The sequence below is a fragment of the Corythoichthys intestinalis genome, chromosome 3 (genome assembly GCF_030265065.1).
Source record: "Corythoichthys intestinalis isolate RoL2023-P3 chromosome 3, ASM3026506v1, whole genome shotgun sequence".
NCBI lineage: Eukaryota > Metazoa > Chordata > Actinopteri > Syngnathiformes > Syngnathidae > Corythoichthys > Corythoichthys intestinalis.
Genome location: NC_080397.1, coordinates 38779036 through 38793856, shown reverse-complemented (window position 1 = coordinate 38793856; position 14821 = coordinate 38779036). Strand labels below are relative to the sequence as shown.

Genomic DNA, 14821 nt, shown 5'->3' with positions numbered 1-14821 from the left:
AGCTTATTGCCATCTCGTATGGAGTGAATAAATGACGCAATGCAGTGGCGTAGGAAGAGGGGTGTCGAGGGTGCTGAAGCACGACCAGGTGTTGTTTTTTGTTGTTTTTTTTTTTTTTTTTAAATAAATCAAGAAATAAAACATACTGAAACAATAGCATATTTAACTTTGGGGATTAAATATGTATGTTGAAAAAGTTTTGGTTGCTGTTTGACACCTTGCTTGCTACCAGGTCAAGTTGGATGAGGTGCTATTGGAACGGAAAAAATAACCAGTGACGAAGGAGTTGTAAACATGGCGCAAACACGAATTAGCAGATTTTTCTTTACAAAAACAACAAAATGTTCTAAAATTCAATTCCAGGTCGAAAATGACGATGAATATCATAGTTTATAAATTCGTGCCCAGCGAGAAAAGGTTAGCTGCAGATTTAGAGCATGGATGGATGGAAAACTTCAAATAGTTTGTATTGTAGCCATATTATTGTTTGTTGTTGCTGTTGAGGAGTCTCTGTGCGGAGCGCTGTTGGATATTAGTGTGCGATTTATTTGAAAAGTGGCTGTTAAACCTAGGCTTATTGGACCTTTTAGTTTTCAAATATGTTTGTGTCTCATTGCGCCATCTAGCTGCGGGGATTTGCTTTATAACATCTGGGCGCTTTTATTTCCAATACAAAAACTCCAACACACTGTAGGTGAAATAGAATGCTGTCTTTGTAGTAGCCTAGTGGTAGTACGTAAACTGTCTAGCATGCGTGTGTACTGCCATTGTGCACGCCTTGTTTGGAGAAAAAGCTTGAGCATGACAAATTTGGACTGAAACGGCTGTTTTTGGATGGGGAAAAACAAAATATGATCCTCCTCACCCCTGCTGTGAGTGACTTCCAGTGCCCCTGATGCAATGTAAACTGTCGATCGATTTGCTCCATAAATTACACAAGATTTGGTACAAAATAAGTAAGTATTGTTGATGTGCAGAAAGAGAAAGAGACATAATCAAAATGAAGTATTCAACTATTCACATTTCCTTTTAATGGACTTTCCTTTCTGATAATGATTGTGAGGAGTCATTCATGCTTGTGTTAAATGGTAAATGTATTCTATTAATTATTTAAAGGTAAAAACTACAGTTCACATTTGGATTAGAATAAACATGTACCAGTTAATGCAAACTATATGCAGTACAGTAATACATTAGACCCGAACAGAAGGCAATTGATCCTATGTATGTATGTTTGATGTCCTGTATCACACTCACCTCTTTGACGGACCTGGATAGTCCTAAGTGCCAGGATGTTTTGCTCATCAGAGAGAAATTGCTTCATTTTAATGAAAGGCTCTTTGCCTTTCACAGTCAACTTCCTCCAGGGTTTGGGCCTGGCCAGGATCTCACTGACTGAGCCCTGGGAGAGGCCCAACACATAGTGGCCAAACACGCGCTGGCCGATGTTATGTTTCAGCAGCTGCTCCTTCACCTGAAAGGCAATCTCCGCCGTGTCGACTTGGTCGTCATCCCCTGCGGTTGAGCCTCCGCTTTCGGATTGGTCACTGGGTAAGCCTGTGTCACTGCCTCCGGAACCTTGAGTGGCTGACATGAGGGCCACCTTGGCCGCGTAGAGTGCAGTGGGAAAAGCCATATGGCCCTCCTTTTTAAAATGGGGGGAGAGAAGATGCTTGTGGAGTAAGTGGTCCCCTGATAGTCGGTCACCAGAACACGGCGACACTGAGAAGGGCCGGGTAAGATCGTGGCTGGAGGACGAGCCATCTAACGTGGGACGACAAGGGCTGGGAGAGGTGTGACCAGTGTCCACCTGAGAGGATGATGAGTGTGAGCCAGGAGGCCTGCCTGTTTCTCTACCTCCTTCCTCTGACTGGTCATCATCTGCATGGACATGTTCAACATTACAAAAATAAAATTTTTTAAAAATCCTAAAAATGATCCCTTTTACGAAAACTAGTACAAATGCATTAGTGTTGTTTTTGGCAGTCCTTTTAATTTTTGTCTTCATCTTCCTCTTTTGGACAAAAATAATTTCTAGTCCTAGTCAGTGTTGTTTTCGTCAACAATGACTACAACGAAAATATTTCGTCAATGAACAATTTTTTCATGAAGACGACGAGACGATAACGAGCTAAAAACATGTTTTGGGGGACTAAAACATAACAAGACGCATGCCAGTTTTCGTCTGATGAGACAAGAATGAGACGAAAATGTGCAGTAGTTTTCGTCACATGTTCACAATGTGTCACATTTTATGTGTAGTTGGCCTGCATCAATGTCTAGTTGAGTGACATGCTGCACCCCCCCCCCCCCCCCCGACTCACCAATGTATCAGTTCCAGTCTTCATGAAGGCTTGCACACACGGTAAAATTTGTTTTCTTGGCTAGCAAAATTATGCAATGTTGCTTTAACCTTTAAAGGTCTGTGCTGACTAAATGTAACTCGTAATATTAGCACAGCATTCGACTTTGCGTTAGCAATAGCCTAATGCTAACGGCAAGCGTCCTCTATAACTCTCGGACAACTTTTTTTTTTTTTTTTACATACAGTTCATGGCATCCAGGTGGGTATAATTAATTAAAAATAATGTAGTTTGCCTGCTGAGTGTGTATAATCATCAAGTTGCCGTTATCCTTGTCGACGTTACAATATGTACTCGTCCGTCAATGTTCATTCGGAATACAGTAGTTGGAAACCTTAATTAATTTACTTATTTTTCGAGTCCATTTTTTAAATTTTACAGATGTAAACATTTTTAGTAAATAGCGACTAAAACTAGACGAAATTAGCCACGAGCTTTTATCAACAAAAACTAGACAAAGAGAAACACATTTTGAGATGACTATGATATGACAATTACCGTCCTGAAAACCAAGATAAAAACTAAAAGGGCTGCCAAAAACAACACTGGTCTCAGTCATATTTTATGTCTTCATCTGGTTTTAGGCAACAAAATCTCAAATTTCATCTAGTTTTAGTACAAAATTAAAAATTAATTAAAAAATATTAGTCCATAAACAAATAAAGGTTATCAACAATTTCGAATGAACGTAGACAGAGAAGCGCTTATTGTAATGTCTACAAGGACAACGTTAACTTTGTGATAATAATATGCACTTAGCAGTAAAAGCAGTACATTATTTTCAATTAAAACCCGCTTAGAAGCCACAAACTGTATGTTAAAAAAAAAAAGTTGTCCTAGCAATCAAGAGGATGCCCGCCACGCTAGAGTAGAAGCTAATACTAACGCGAATGCTATATGCTAAAGCGAATGCTAAGCTAACGCGACCAGATACATTTGTGTTTGATGATCACTCAACACAAAAAACAAAAAACACATCAAAAAACAAGCATGCTAGCATATGTTTCCAGACAAGCAAGAAAAAGCGCATCCAAGATTCAAACACAAAAAAACTGGCATTTGTCTCCTTATGTTCTAGTTATCCAAGCCACGTTTTTAGGCTAGTCATTGTAACGTCTTTGTCATGAAAAATTGTTCGTCTATGACATATTTTTGTTTTCGTCATTGATGACAAAAACAACACTTAAACACATACTTGACCTGCAAGATATCATAAAATGAGGGGGGAAAGGCTATTTACCAGTACTGTGCAATATCCTGGCCTTTTCCATCAAGTACTTGTGAGATGGAAGAAATGCCTCTTTATCTAGCAGAAGCGCCTCTGTGGCCTTTACAGAATCCTGCACACACAAAAACATAAGGCTGCATTTAGAGGAAATGACGTCCAGTTATTGATTATATTATTTAGAAAATGAGATGTGTAAAAAACAAAAACAAAATATCTTTGGTAAATTGGGCAACAGTATCAGTGCAAAAGAACACATACCTGGGAAGAGCTGCCATTCACAGAGGCTAGCTTCATTACCTTTAAGATGCTAAGATTGATATAGACAGAAAAAAATACATTATTTATTTTCAGTTATAATAAATAAACATACTGTATATAACATATCTCCACAACAATCACCTGAGTTCAGTTTTAATCTCTTCATAATCCATTTGGGATTTCAGTTTTGCTTCTAATCTCTGAAAAAAAAAGAAAAAAAAGATTAAATGCAAATTATCAGTCATCTTTGATTATCATGTTATCACCTCAATAGCTTCTGTCTTGTAGGCCAACTGTCGTTCCAGCTCTATGATCTGATTGGCTGAGGTATCTTGCACCTCCTGTAGCGTGAACTGAAGCCGCTGAATATTTTCAAGAAGGCGGATGATTTCACGGTCTTTTGCGAGCAGAGTGGCCTCGAGTTTGGAGGGCACAGCCTCGCCGCTCTCGTTGTTCTCCTGAAAGTGTGAAGGCAAATGAAAAAAACGGGAAAAGTGGATGAATATACTGTACATGAGACTAAGCGCTCATTAGTAGAGCATTTACATGGGATTTCCTATCCGGAAAGAACTGTGAAGTAAAATGTGTGCCTTGTATGATGATCAAGACAACATTCTTACCTTGCCGGTGCCAGGGGTGCCCTCTATGAGTTGACAGCCCCCTGCAGAGGCACTCGGCCCACTGACTATCTGCTCCTTTAGCCTCTGCACTTCTTTCTGGGCCATTTCTGCTCTCTGTGAAAATATGTGTCTTGGTTACATTTGTCAGGATGTTAAAATATGATAAAGTAGAAAAAAAGAGAGCCATCTGTGAAAATTACTGCCAAGCACAGCGCGGTGTAACCGTTGGTTTATTCTGCCAATGCAGCTGTTGAGTCAGCTGACTATTTCCCTAAGTACCTGCTTTGTCACACCCTTCTAATTATTGATTCATTTTGAGAACACAATAAGTACAGACATGCAAGAGAGGCCAGGCAGCAACTGGAAACCAAGGCAATTAAATACAGTAGCATCATTACAGCAAACCAAGTTGTCATGAGACAAAATCTAAAAAAAATTAAATTAAAAAAAAAATCATAAGTAATAAGTAAGAATGTTTGAAAATATGTTTTATTTAGGGCTGTCAAACGATTAATTTTTTAAATCAAGTTAATTACAGCTTAAAAATTAATTAATCGTGATTAATCGCAATTCAAAGCATCTATAAAATATGCCATATTTTTCTGTAAATTATTGTTGGAATGGAATGATAAGACAAGACGGATATATACATTCAACATACGGTACATAAGTACCGTATTTGTTTATTATAACAATAAATCAACAAGATGGCATTAAAATTATTAACATTCTGTTAAAGCGATCCATGGATAGAAAGACTTGTAGTTCTTAAAAGATAAATGTTAGTACAAGTTATAGAAATGTTATATTAAAACCCCTCCTAATGTTTTCGTTTTAATAAAATTTGTAAAATTTTCAGTCAAAAAATAAACTAGTAGCTCGCCATTGATGATGTCATTAATTACACAATGCTCATGTGGTGCTGAAACCCATAAAATCAGTCGCACCCAAGCGCCAGCAGAGGGCTACAAAACACCAAAAATCACAAGTAACAAGTGGACATTACATTGTGCATTCATTTTAATCTGTTTGAGCGGTGTATGTGCGTTAAATGCGTCAAATATTTTAACGTGATTAATTTAAAAAATTAATTACCGCCCGTTAACGTGATAATTTTGACAGCCCTAGTTTTATACATATCTATTTACAGGTTGTCCCCGAATTACGAACGAATACCGTTCCTACGCTGGTGATGTAACCCGAATTTCCGCGTGAATCAGAATTAACCCTTAAAAATAAAAACTATCCAAAAAGTCCAAAATTAATGATGGCGGATACACTGCCCTCTTGTGGAAGCGTTGGCTATGCCTGGACTGTCACCTAGGCTTCTATGACTGAGTAGGAGACTTGTCTGACATGGGTATAGGACAGCCGGCCTCTTGTTTGGCCCACATAAGGCTGTAAGTTTTTTCAGCTAATATGTGTTTGTAATTACGTTTAGAGCTACAGTTTGTGGAGTTGTGTTTGGGAGATTTACTATGAAAATTGTAAATACATTAGCATTTGTACCATTTCTCTAGCAAATTAGGCTAATTTAATCTACTAAATTTACATTTTGATTAGGCGAGATGGACATTTGAACACTAATTGTTGTGTGCCAGGTGTTTTATTGTTAAAATGTGTGTCGTTTTGGACATGAGTGTACATATGTATGCTACAGCTTTACAAATTGTCAAAAGTGAAGCAAGGAACAAGCTTCAAAAACCACAATTGCCTTGTTTGCTGTCTGTCGAACTGAACAACTTTACCTCTAGTGAGGACAGAACACGTCAAGTTAATAACATTATAAATAAGATACTGTGTGGTACAACAAAGTACTGTTTACGCAGCTTTAAAAAAATAAAATAAAATAAAACGACTGGAGACAATGGAGGACGAAACTTCGGCGTCATAAAATCCGAACCGCATAAATCATGTCCGTTGTAACCCTGTGACTGCCTGTAGCACTGCCTAACATGCCATTTTTTTCTATTCCCAAAATGATAAAATCTTATACAAAACACTTCAAATGAAATTTGAATGTGTTTTTTGCAATATTTGTTAGAGTTGTCCGATCTTATTGGCTACCTAATAATATCGATGAAAGCATTTTAAAATGATATCGGAAAATATCAACATCGGTTTTTCATTATCAGTTTCAAGCCAATATGCATATGGCAGTGCTGTCATGTCCACTTAATGCCAGCCTGTGTTTCTGTTGTTTTGCCCCCCCCATCCCTGCTCGCGCTTGGATATAATTAGTTTTGATACGTTCCAGCACTTTCTGCTGATGTAATCATATGTCGACGCGAGGTAATTATGAATAGAAAGAGCTAAATGGACAAGCTAACGTCTGCAGCCAGTGTATTATAGCAGTTCTTGGCACCACACAATGTTGTTTGTGCCTTATACAAGCAATGCTTGTAAATTATATTGTTCCTTTGTTCTATATTCATGAGCTATATTCATAGCATATTGGAGATGTGTATATTTCGTTTTGTTTGCATTTGTGGTAAAATGTTGTTACATTATTTCAATGCTTCTGAGCTGTACTACCAGTTACTATTCAAATTGACACATGATCTATACTTTGCTTTGTTTTGTGAAGTTATTTTCCATTATTGACACAATGTTTTGTTGTTTTCAGTTTTACAAAAAGGCATCAGTGCTCTCGTCAAGAGAAAGATGACCACAGTAAAGCCAATTCAACTTTCCTCCAGCGTCTGACAGCGTTTTGTAACATTTATATTAATGAACCTAATATTTCAAAGATGAATTATTGTTTGTTGAAGTCTCGCACAAAATGCACGCAACCCTGTTTCACCTTTTTAGCATGGTAGAAAAATAAAAAAGCAAATGTACGTCCTCAATTATATTTTTAATTTTTTTTATCTTCAGAGAACTGTTTTCTAGATGCAGTCATTAACTCTTACAGTGCCATTGACGAGAATATCCAATCACGTATCTTTTTTTTTATTCTTCTGCTGTGAATTTAAATTATAAGACGGCCCTGATTATAAGACGACCCCCTCTTTTTCAAGACCCAAGTTTGAAAAAAGACTTTTTGAACACCAAATTAATTTTTATACAGAAAATAACTACAGTACATCCGAAACAAATGATTATAACAATATATTTGAGAGAAAAAGCATGTTATTTTGCCTCATTCAAATCTTAATATCTGAACATTTAAATATGTAAACTAAAGTGCAATCACATTTGCAAATGAATGGCTTCTGGGTTTTGAAATGCAAATAAACCAATCTATTTTGATAATAGACAAAATTCAAATAACTGCATTAACCATCAAAGTGAAGTCTAACTGTAACTGTAGTCTTGAAACAAATCTGAATAAGGAAAAACATTGCTATAATAAAACTTGAGAGTAGCTGAGATCTGTCATGACAGAACATCGTTTCAATGATATCTGGCGCCATCTAGCGTCGTAAACGGGTACAACGTCTAGACCGCGAATATAAGACGACCCCCACTTTTTCAGTCTTATTTCAATGCAAAAAACACCGTCTTGTATTCGGGCCAATATGGTAGATTGAACGTTTATCGCCGCCGAGTAAATATTAGCCAAATTGTTAGTCTTGATTCGACGTCCCACGTCCCAAAAATGTGTCTAAGATGAGCTAATCAAGCCTTTTATAGTTTATTACTTATTCTTGATAAATATGCAGCAGAAAATCAGATAAATTAAGGATAATTTTTCAAGGATTTTAAAGCCAAAATGTCATCCAATTCTGGAAGAACTCAATAACTATGAACCTTGGAGTTCAGAGCTCCGGCATCAATCGAGCCCTGCGGTCTCCCCTGTTGCCTAGCGCAGCTATGCTACTGCAGAGCGCCCACCAACAGGGGCGCCGGATTACACTCTGTAATCACACACACACGAGCGCGCACGCACACACCCACAGGAGAAGGTTGGAGGATTTAGGCGGGGGAAACAGGACAGAGGGTGTCTTAATTAAAGCCAAGGCATGATTACAGGAGTGATTACCCTAACAAAGGAACATCTCAATCAGAGACAAGAAAGACTCACCTGGTTTGCCTTCTCAAGTTTGGCCATAATGATGCTGACTTCTTCTACCCTGGTAAACACATGCACACAATTAATAGAGCAACACACTCAAATTAGCCTAATATGACGTTACAAGAGGGAGGTAAATTATGTGATTCAGAGAAGCCATACAATATTTGGCTAATGCAAGGACTGCTTTCACTAAGATGAACAAAACACATTTGCCTTATTATAGTTTTTAGGATTTTGGTGTTAAAGGTTTTTCACAAACCGAAGCAGCGAAGCCCATTTTGACATCAGTTGTCTAAAAGGAAAAAAGTCTGTCAAAATATTACCAAGTGTTATTCTTAAGTAACACAAGTCCATGTAATTGGGTTTTTAACATGACCGCAATCCACTGTTTTATTAGGACATCAAAAAGACTAATGAATGGATGATTTTCTTATCTCTACCAGTCACGTGTGATTAGAGCAATTTTAATTGCATGTTATACACAGTACAACAGAATTTAACCTCCGTCTTGTCTCCGTATATTAGTCTAATTTAAAAAGATTCTCAGCAGGATTATTCATGAGGTTTGTTTGAAGCTGCGCAGTTTCTATTGCAACATGGGACCTGATTTTGAAAATGTAGATAAGGATGGATTAATAACAAGGACCCTATGAGCAAATGAAATACACACACTGGTTTCATGTTTTAACACACGGTGGTCCTGCTCAACGAAGGCAAAATTGTACAGAGATTTCTTTTAATTGAATTAAAATGCATTCTTTGGCCAAACATTTACTCAGTTGAACGTTTGCATCAAGATTAAATCCTTCAAAGACCTATCAATTGCTAAATGACCAAATACAGCACAGTTACTGTATTAGAGGGAAATAGAACTGGAATATGGCAAAAAAAAAAAAAAAAAAACACACAAATGTTATATCCTGATAACTATGTCATGATAAACAAATTACAGGGGTACCTCTACATAAACAGTTAAATCGTTCCAGGACCTTGTTTATAAGTCGAAATGGTCGTATGAAGAGCAGGATTTAAGAATACATTATAATTCCATTAATTCGTTCCACAACCTGAAAACATACACTAAATCCTTAATAAATGCTGCTGGTACTATTGCAAATAACAATTACACAGAGCAAAACAAATAAGTTATGAATAAAAATTGGAATAATAATATAATAATAATAATACCTGTAATAATGTTACGAATCGGGTTCTAATGTGGCGGATGTGTTTTGCACGGTTCACCAGAACACACCGCAAGTTTCATGTTCAGCTGCAGCGGACAGTAGGCATGTTGTGTTACACAAGTTCTGAAATAAATGATTAAAAACCTGACGAAGCTGGCGAATTATTGGCAATGATACAACTACAATAAGGTCACCTTAACTTATAAAGAGTGGCTAACGGAGGTCGGAGGAGGACCATTGAGATCGTAGACATTCTACAGCCGTATTGTCGAGCCAGTTCACGGACGCGCACACCATGCTCATATTTTTCTATCATTTCCATCTCCATTTCAACGGTAAGCCTCACCTTTTTCACCACCTGCACTAACATTCTTGGAAGTTGGAACCCATGTTGATTTCTCTCACAAGAAAATCCGCCGTGCGTCCATCTTGTAGGAAAACAAAGAAACTGCGGCGCTGTCATAAATTGTCGTATTTCAAGTGTGACGTCGGATATAGAAACAAATAAGATCGTGTGTCGAAGCGATCATATGTCGAGGTACCAAAGTATTTGATGAAATATTACTAACAGACCTGTCACAAATGTGAAATAGTAGTAGTGCTGCAACATACAGTAAAAGTATTCAACGTAAACATAAGTGGCACAGTAGCGTAAATGATTTGGCACAAAGACAAAGATGTCCAAATATCTACAAGAAATTGTGTCTCTATTAAACGAGCCAGTGTTTTTAATTAAGGTGTTATGAGTATAACAGTGTTTTTTTCCAGTAGTGAATAATTTAATTAATTACTTTTCATAATTATCTTTGCAACGCCGTGACCGTTACTGAGGATATGAAGGGGCACGCTACTACAATTTGGTTGAATGAAGCATAAATTGTCTAATTTTGTCATTCATTAGCTGCCTGCCTGGAGAGAGCAGAGCGAGAGGGCGGAGGAGAGAAGGGTGTGGTGACGCCGTTACAAACGCATTGATGATTGGCTAGGTGGGCTGATCATGCCCTGCTTCAGTGCACGCTCTGGCAAACAAAACGAGACAGCGATACTGGCTACAGGCCAGGGAATTTCAAAGGTAGCGTTCTCAAACTTGAATTATTTTCGATATTTAATATTGTTACTTTACGGAATATTTAAGGATCGTGTTCTGCTTATTGTGCAAACAAAAATTCAGCGATTTGCACTGGTTAATGGCCAGTTTACATGTGTGTTTTCGTGACAGACCGTAATAGACCCTACTCACATGACGTCACAACCACACCCCCGCGCCATATTGTCCGTCAACTCGTCATGTTGATGCATTACCGCTACGTAAATTCCTCCTATTACGGCGTGTTTTTCTGCTCGTTAACATTAATAATCAAAATGGTGAAGGCGTGTGTGGCGGTCGGTTGCAATAACAGAGAAGATAGACGGAGAGACTTGAAGTTCTACCGTATTCCGAGAGACCCGGAGAGGAGAGCGAGATGGACTTCTGCAATTCGACGAGAAAACTGGGCTCCAAACGATTACCACAGATTATGTAGTAGTCATTTTATATCTGGTAAGATGCATTTAATATATATTTAGAGGGTTTTGGGCTGACAACCACAATTAAGATCATTGCTAGGCTAATCGCCGACAACATAGCGTTTCAAATTCAAGATGCTTATTTCTTCCATCTTTATTTTTTGAATAATATTTAGCTGGTAACAAGTGAAAGAAGCTGGCCTCGTCTACGGATCATCGGTTAAACAGGGGTGTCCAAACTTTTTGCAAAGGGGGCCAGATTTGGTGTGGTGAAAATGTGGGGGAGGCTACCTGGGCTGATTTATGTAGAACAATACATTTAAAGAAATTTTCGCAAGCCCTTCTGTGTGTCACATTTGCTTTATTATTATTATTTTTAATTCATAATTTCAACAATCTCGCCTTTGTGGCGTTCTCTTTCGACCCTCGGGCTCTTGAAATACTGCTGCTGTGAAATTAAATTAGCTTCAAGTTGCTTTAATTTCTCGTTGCGTATCTTCTTCGACGGTCTCTTTGCAAATGAGGCAGACACAGTTGTTGCGTATTTTATTGAAGAAGTAGTCCAATATCCACCTATCCTTGAAGCGTCGGCCATCGCAGTCAACTTTTTTTTTTTGATTGTCGCCATTTAAGAAAATTTGAAGTAAAGGGTCACACGGGTTAATGTTGCTTAGAGTGCTGCTCTTAAAGTTTTTCAAAGTTTCTTGAGAATAGGCTGAGTTTCTGTGGACAAGATAGTTGTAGATATCAAGGTAGCAGATGTTAGGTTGTAGATATCAAGGTAGCAGATGTCAGGCAGAGACGGTGAAGACAGCGGGTCGAAAAACATCGATTTAGGCATCAAATATGGATCTGGCGAATGGATAAACTGAAGCTTTTCCACATAACGCCTTTTATGCAACGCATCCAATTGAGTTTACAGCATCAGATAACACCGGGGCTTCCATGAATTGCTCTATAAATTGCACAACTAATTGAAACCATTGAGAATAGGGCTAAACAATGACGGACAATATGGTGGCCGGATACAGTGACACGTCATTTTGTGACGTTGGTGAGTATGGTCTATATATTTGATCCAAATAAATAGCAAATGTTCTAAAATACTGTATACAGTGAGCCCTCGTTTTTTGCGGTTAATGGGCGGGACCTTTTTTTTTTTTTGGCATGTTCAATGTATTTATTCTGATTTAGCATTGGAAAGACATACATATAAGACATGAGTTTTCTCTTTTTTCCCAAAAGTATAATTCTTCATCAAGTTCTTCGTTGAGTGAGTCCTCTTAACTCAACTCATGCTGCTTAGAACAGTGCACGACACAACACAATGAGTTGCCCTAGTGACTCAAGCCAATGTTTAAAAAGTTAACAAGGCGGCGTCCTTTGAACTGTAGTTGTCTGGCCACTTTAAAGGAGCGCCCTTGTCACTCATCATTTACTTTAACAAGCTGCAGCTGCCTGGTGAGAAAGAAACGCTTCAGGTGGGAGAAAGAGAAGTTGTACATTATCGGACGGGACATCTCTATAAAATCCTGCATTTTTTTTCTTTTAAATTGAAAAAAAAATCCGCGACAGACTGAGGGCGCGATGTTTGAAGCGCGATGTAGTGAGGGATCACTGTATAATGCTTTTATTCTTCAGTCAGTTAAAAGAAACATCTTTAATGTGATAGATGTTATAGAAAGTATAACGTTTAGTAGAGGAAAAGTAATGTCAGTTACTTTGCTGAGTAACTAATTACTCTACCGTATTCCGAGAGACCCTGAGAGGAAAGCGAGATGGACTCCTGCAATTCGACGAGAAAACTCCAAACGATTACCACAGATTATGTAGTAGTCATTTTATATCTGGTAAGATGCATTTAATATATATTTAGAGGGTTTTGGGCTGACAACCACAATTAAGATCATTGCGAGGCTAATCGCCGACAACATACAGTTTCAAATTCAAGATGTTTATTTCTTCCGCCATCATTATTTTTTGAATAATATTTAGCTGGTACCAAGTCAAAGAAGCTGGCCTCGTCTCCGGATCATCAGTTAAACAGGGATTTCCAAACTTTTTGCAAAGGAGGCCAGATTTGGTGTGGCAAAAATGTGGGGGGCTACCTTGGCTGATTTACGTCAAACAATATATTTAAACAAATTTTAGCAAGCCCTTCTGTGTGTCACATTTGCTTTATGATTATTTTTTAAATTCATAATTTCAACAATCTCGCCTTTGTGGCGTTCTCTTTCGACACTCGGGCTCTTGCGAAATACTGCTGCTGTGAAATTAAACTAGCTTCAAGTTGCTATAATTTCTCGCTGCGTATCATCCCTGTAATGTACACGTCAGCGTGTCTTGTTTGGTGATATCGCATCACATCGAACTCTTTGAAAACAGCGACTGTCTCTTTGCGAATGAGGCAGACACAGTTGTTGCGTATTTTATTGAAGAAGTAGTCCAATATCCACCTATCCTTGAAGCGTCGGCCATCGCAGTCAACTTTATTGATTGTCGCCATTTTAGAAAATTGGAAGTAAAGGGTCACACGGGGTAATGTTGCTCAGAGTGCTGCTCTTAAAGTTTTTCAAAGTTTCGTGAGAATAGGCTGAGTTTCTGTGGACAAGATAGTTGTAGATATCAGGGTAGCAGATGTCAGGCAGAGACGGCGAAGACAGCAGGTTGAAAAATATCGATTTAAGCATCAAATATGGCTCTGGCGAATGGATAGACTGAAACTTTTTCACATAACGCCTTTTATGCAACGCATCCAATGAGTTTAAAGCGTCTGAAAGCACCGGGGCTTCCATGAATTGCACTATAAATTGCACGACAAATTGAAACCTTTGAGAATACGGATAAACAATGACGGACAATATGGCGGCCGGATACAGCAACACGTCATTGTGTGACGTTGGTGAGTGGGGTCTATATAAATTGCTCTGTATTATCGAACACTTCTATTACCATTTGTTTTGAATGCATCACTCAACGCAGGAGGAGCAAGCTAACTAGAATTGGCACAGTAATTCCTAGCGTGCCTTGCAAGGGCTTTTTGTATAACGTTATCAATTATTGCGTGACTCATTGCTTTTGATAGCGGCTATTTATTTCCCAAGGTAGTAGTAGTAGTAGTACAAGTAAAATTTGCTATGTGTGTTTATACCACTAATTGCTAAATTCTCATGAACTGTTTGTTTTATTCATGCATCATGAGTTTTTCTCATGTGTTGCCCCATGAAAGCCCTGTTTGTTTATTTGTTTGTTTTTGATCAAAAACACATTATTTTCAAAATGTTTGGCATTAAAAATGAGTGCTGTGAGGATTGAACTCGATTTCAGAAGGTCATGGTTTTGTCCAGGTCCAAGAAAAAGGCAAGAACAGATAGCGCTACGCTGACAGCACACACTAACAGGTGTCAGCTACACATTTAATGAACTTGTGCAGTGCAGAAAATGTTTTGTATTGATTAGCTGCTCAATTACTCAAGTCAGCGCAGACAGATAGTCTTTGTACGTACATTAAGGAAACTGGCAGTGAGAATAATCGAGGCAAGGCCAGAGTTCAGAGGCTCTGGGTCATGAAGGGGAACTGCCGGTGTGGGTCAGTAGAGCGGCAGTCATCTAAAAGGAATGTCGAGCAGGATAACAGCCGC

At 38.3% G+C, this 14821-nt stretch overlaps 1 protein-coding gene across 5 annotated transcripts in view; it reads right to left on the bottom strand.

The window, feature by feature from the left end:
• cux2b (cut-like homeobox 2b) overlaps window positions 1-14821 on the bottom strand; it is a 250329-nt gene that overhangs the window by 17366 nt on the left and 218142 nt on the right. For all 5 annotated transcript variants that reach the window (XM_057831042.1, XM_057831046.1, XM_057831044.1 and 2 more), the window contains 7 exons: window positions 8497-8545; window positions 4470-4583; window positions 4116-4307; window positions 3991-4049; window positions 3850-3898; window positions 3604-3703; window positions 1258-1881 (listed from right to left, as the gene is read on the bottom strand). In XM_057831042.1, the coding sequence (XP_057687025.1) occupies window positions 1258-1881; window positions 3604-3703; window positions 3850-3898; window positions 3991-4049; window positions 4116-4307; window positions 4470-4583; window positions 8497-8545 (1187 nt within the window). The remainder of the gene's footprint in view (window positions 1-1257; window positions 1882-3603; window positions 3704-3849; window positions 3899-3990; window positions 4050-4115; window positions 4308-4469; window positions 4584-8496; window positions 8546-14821) is intronic.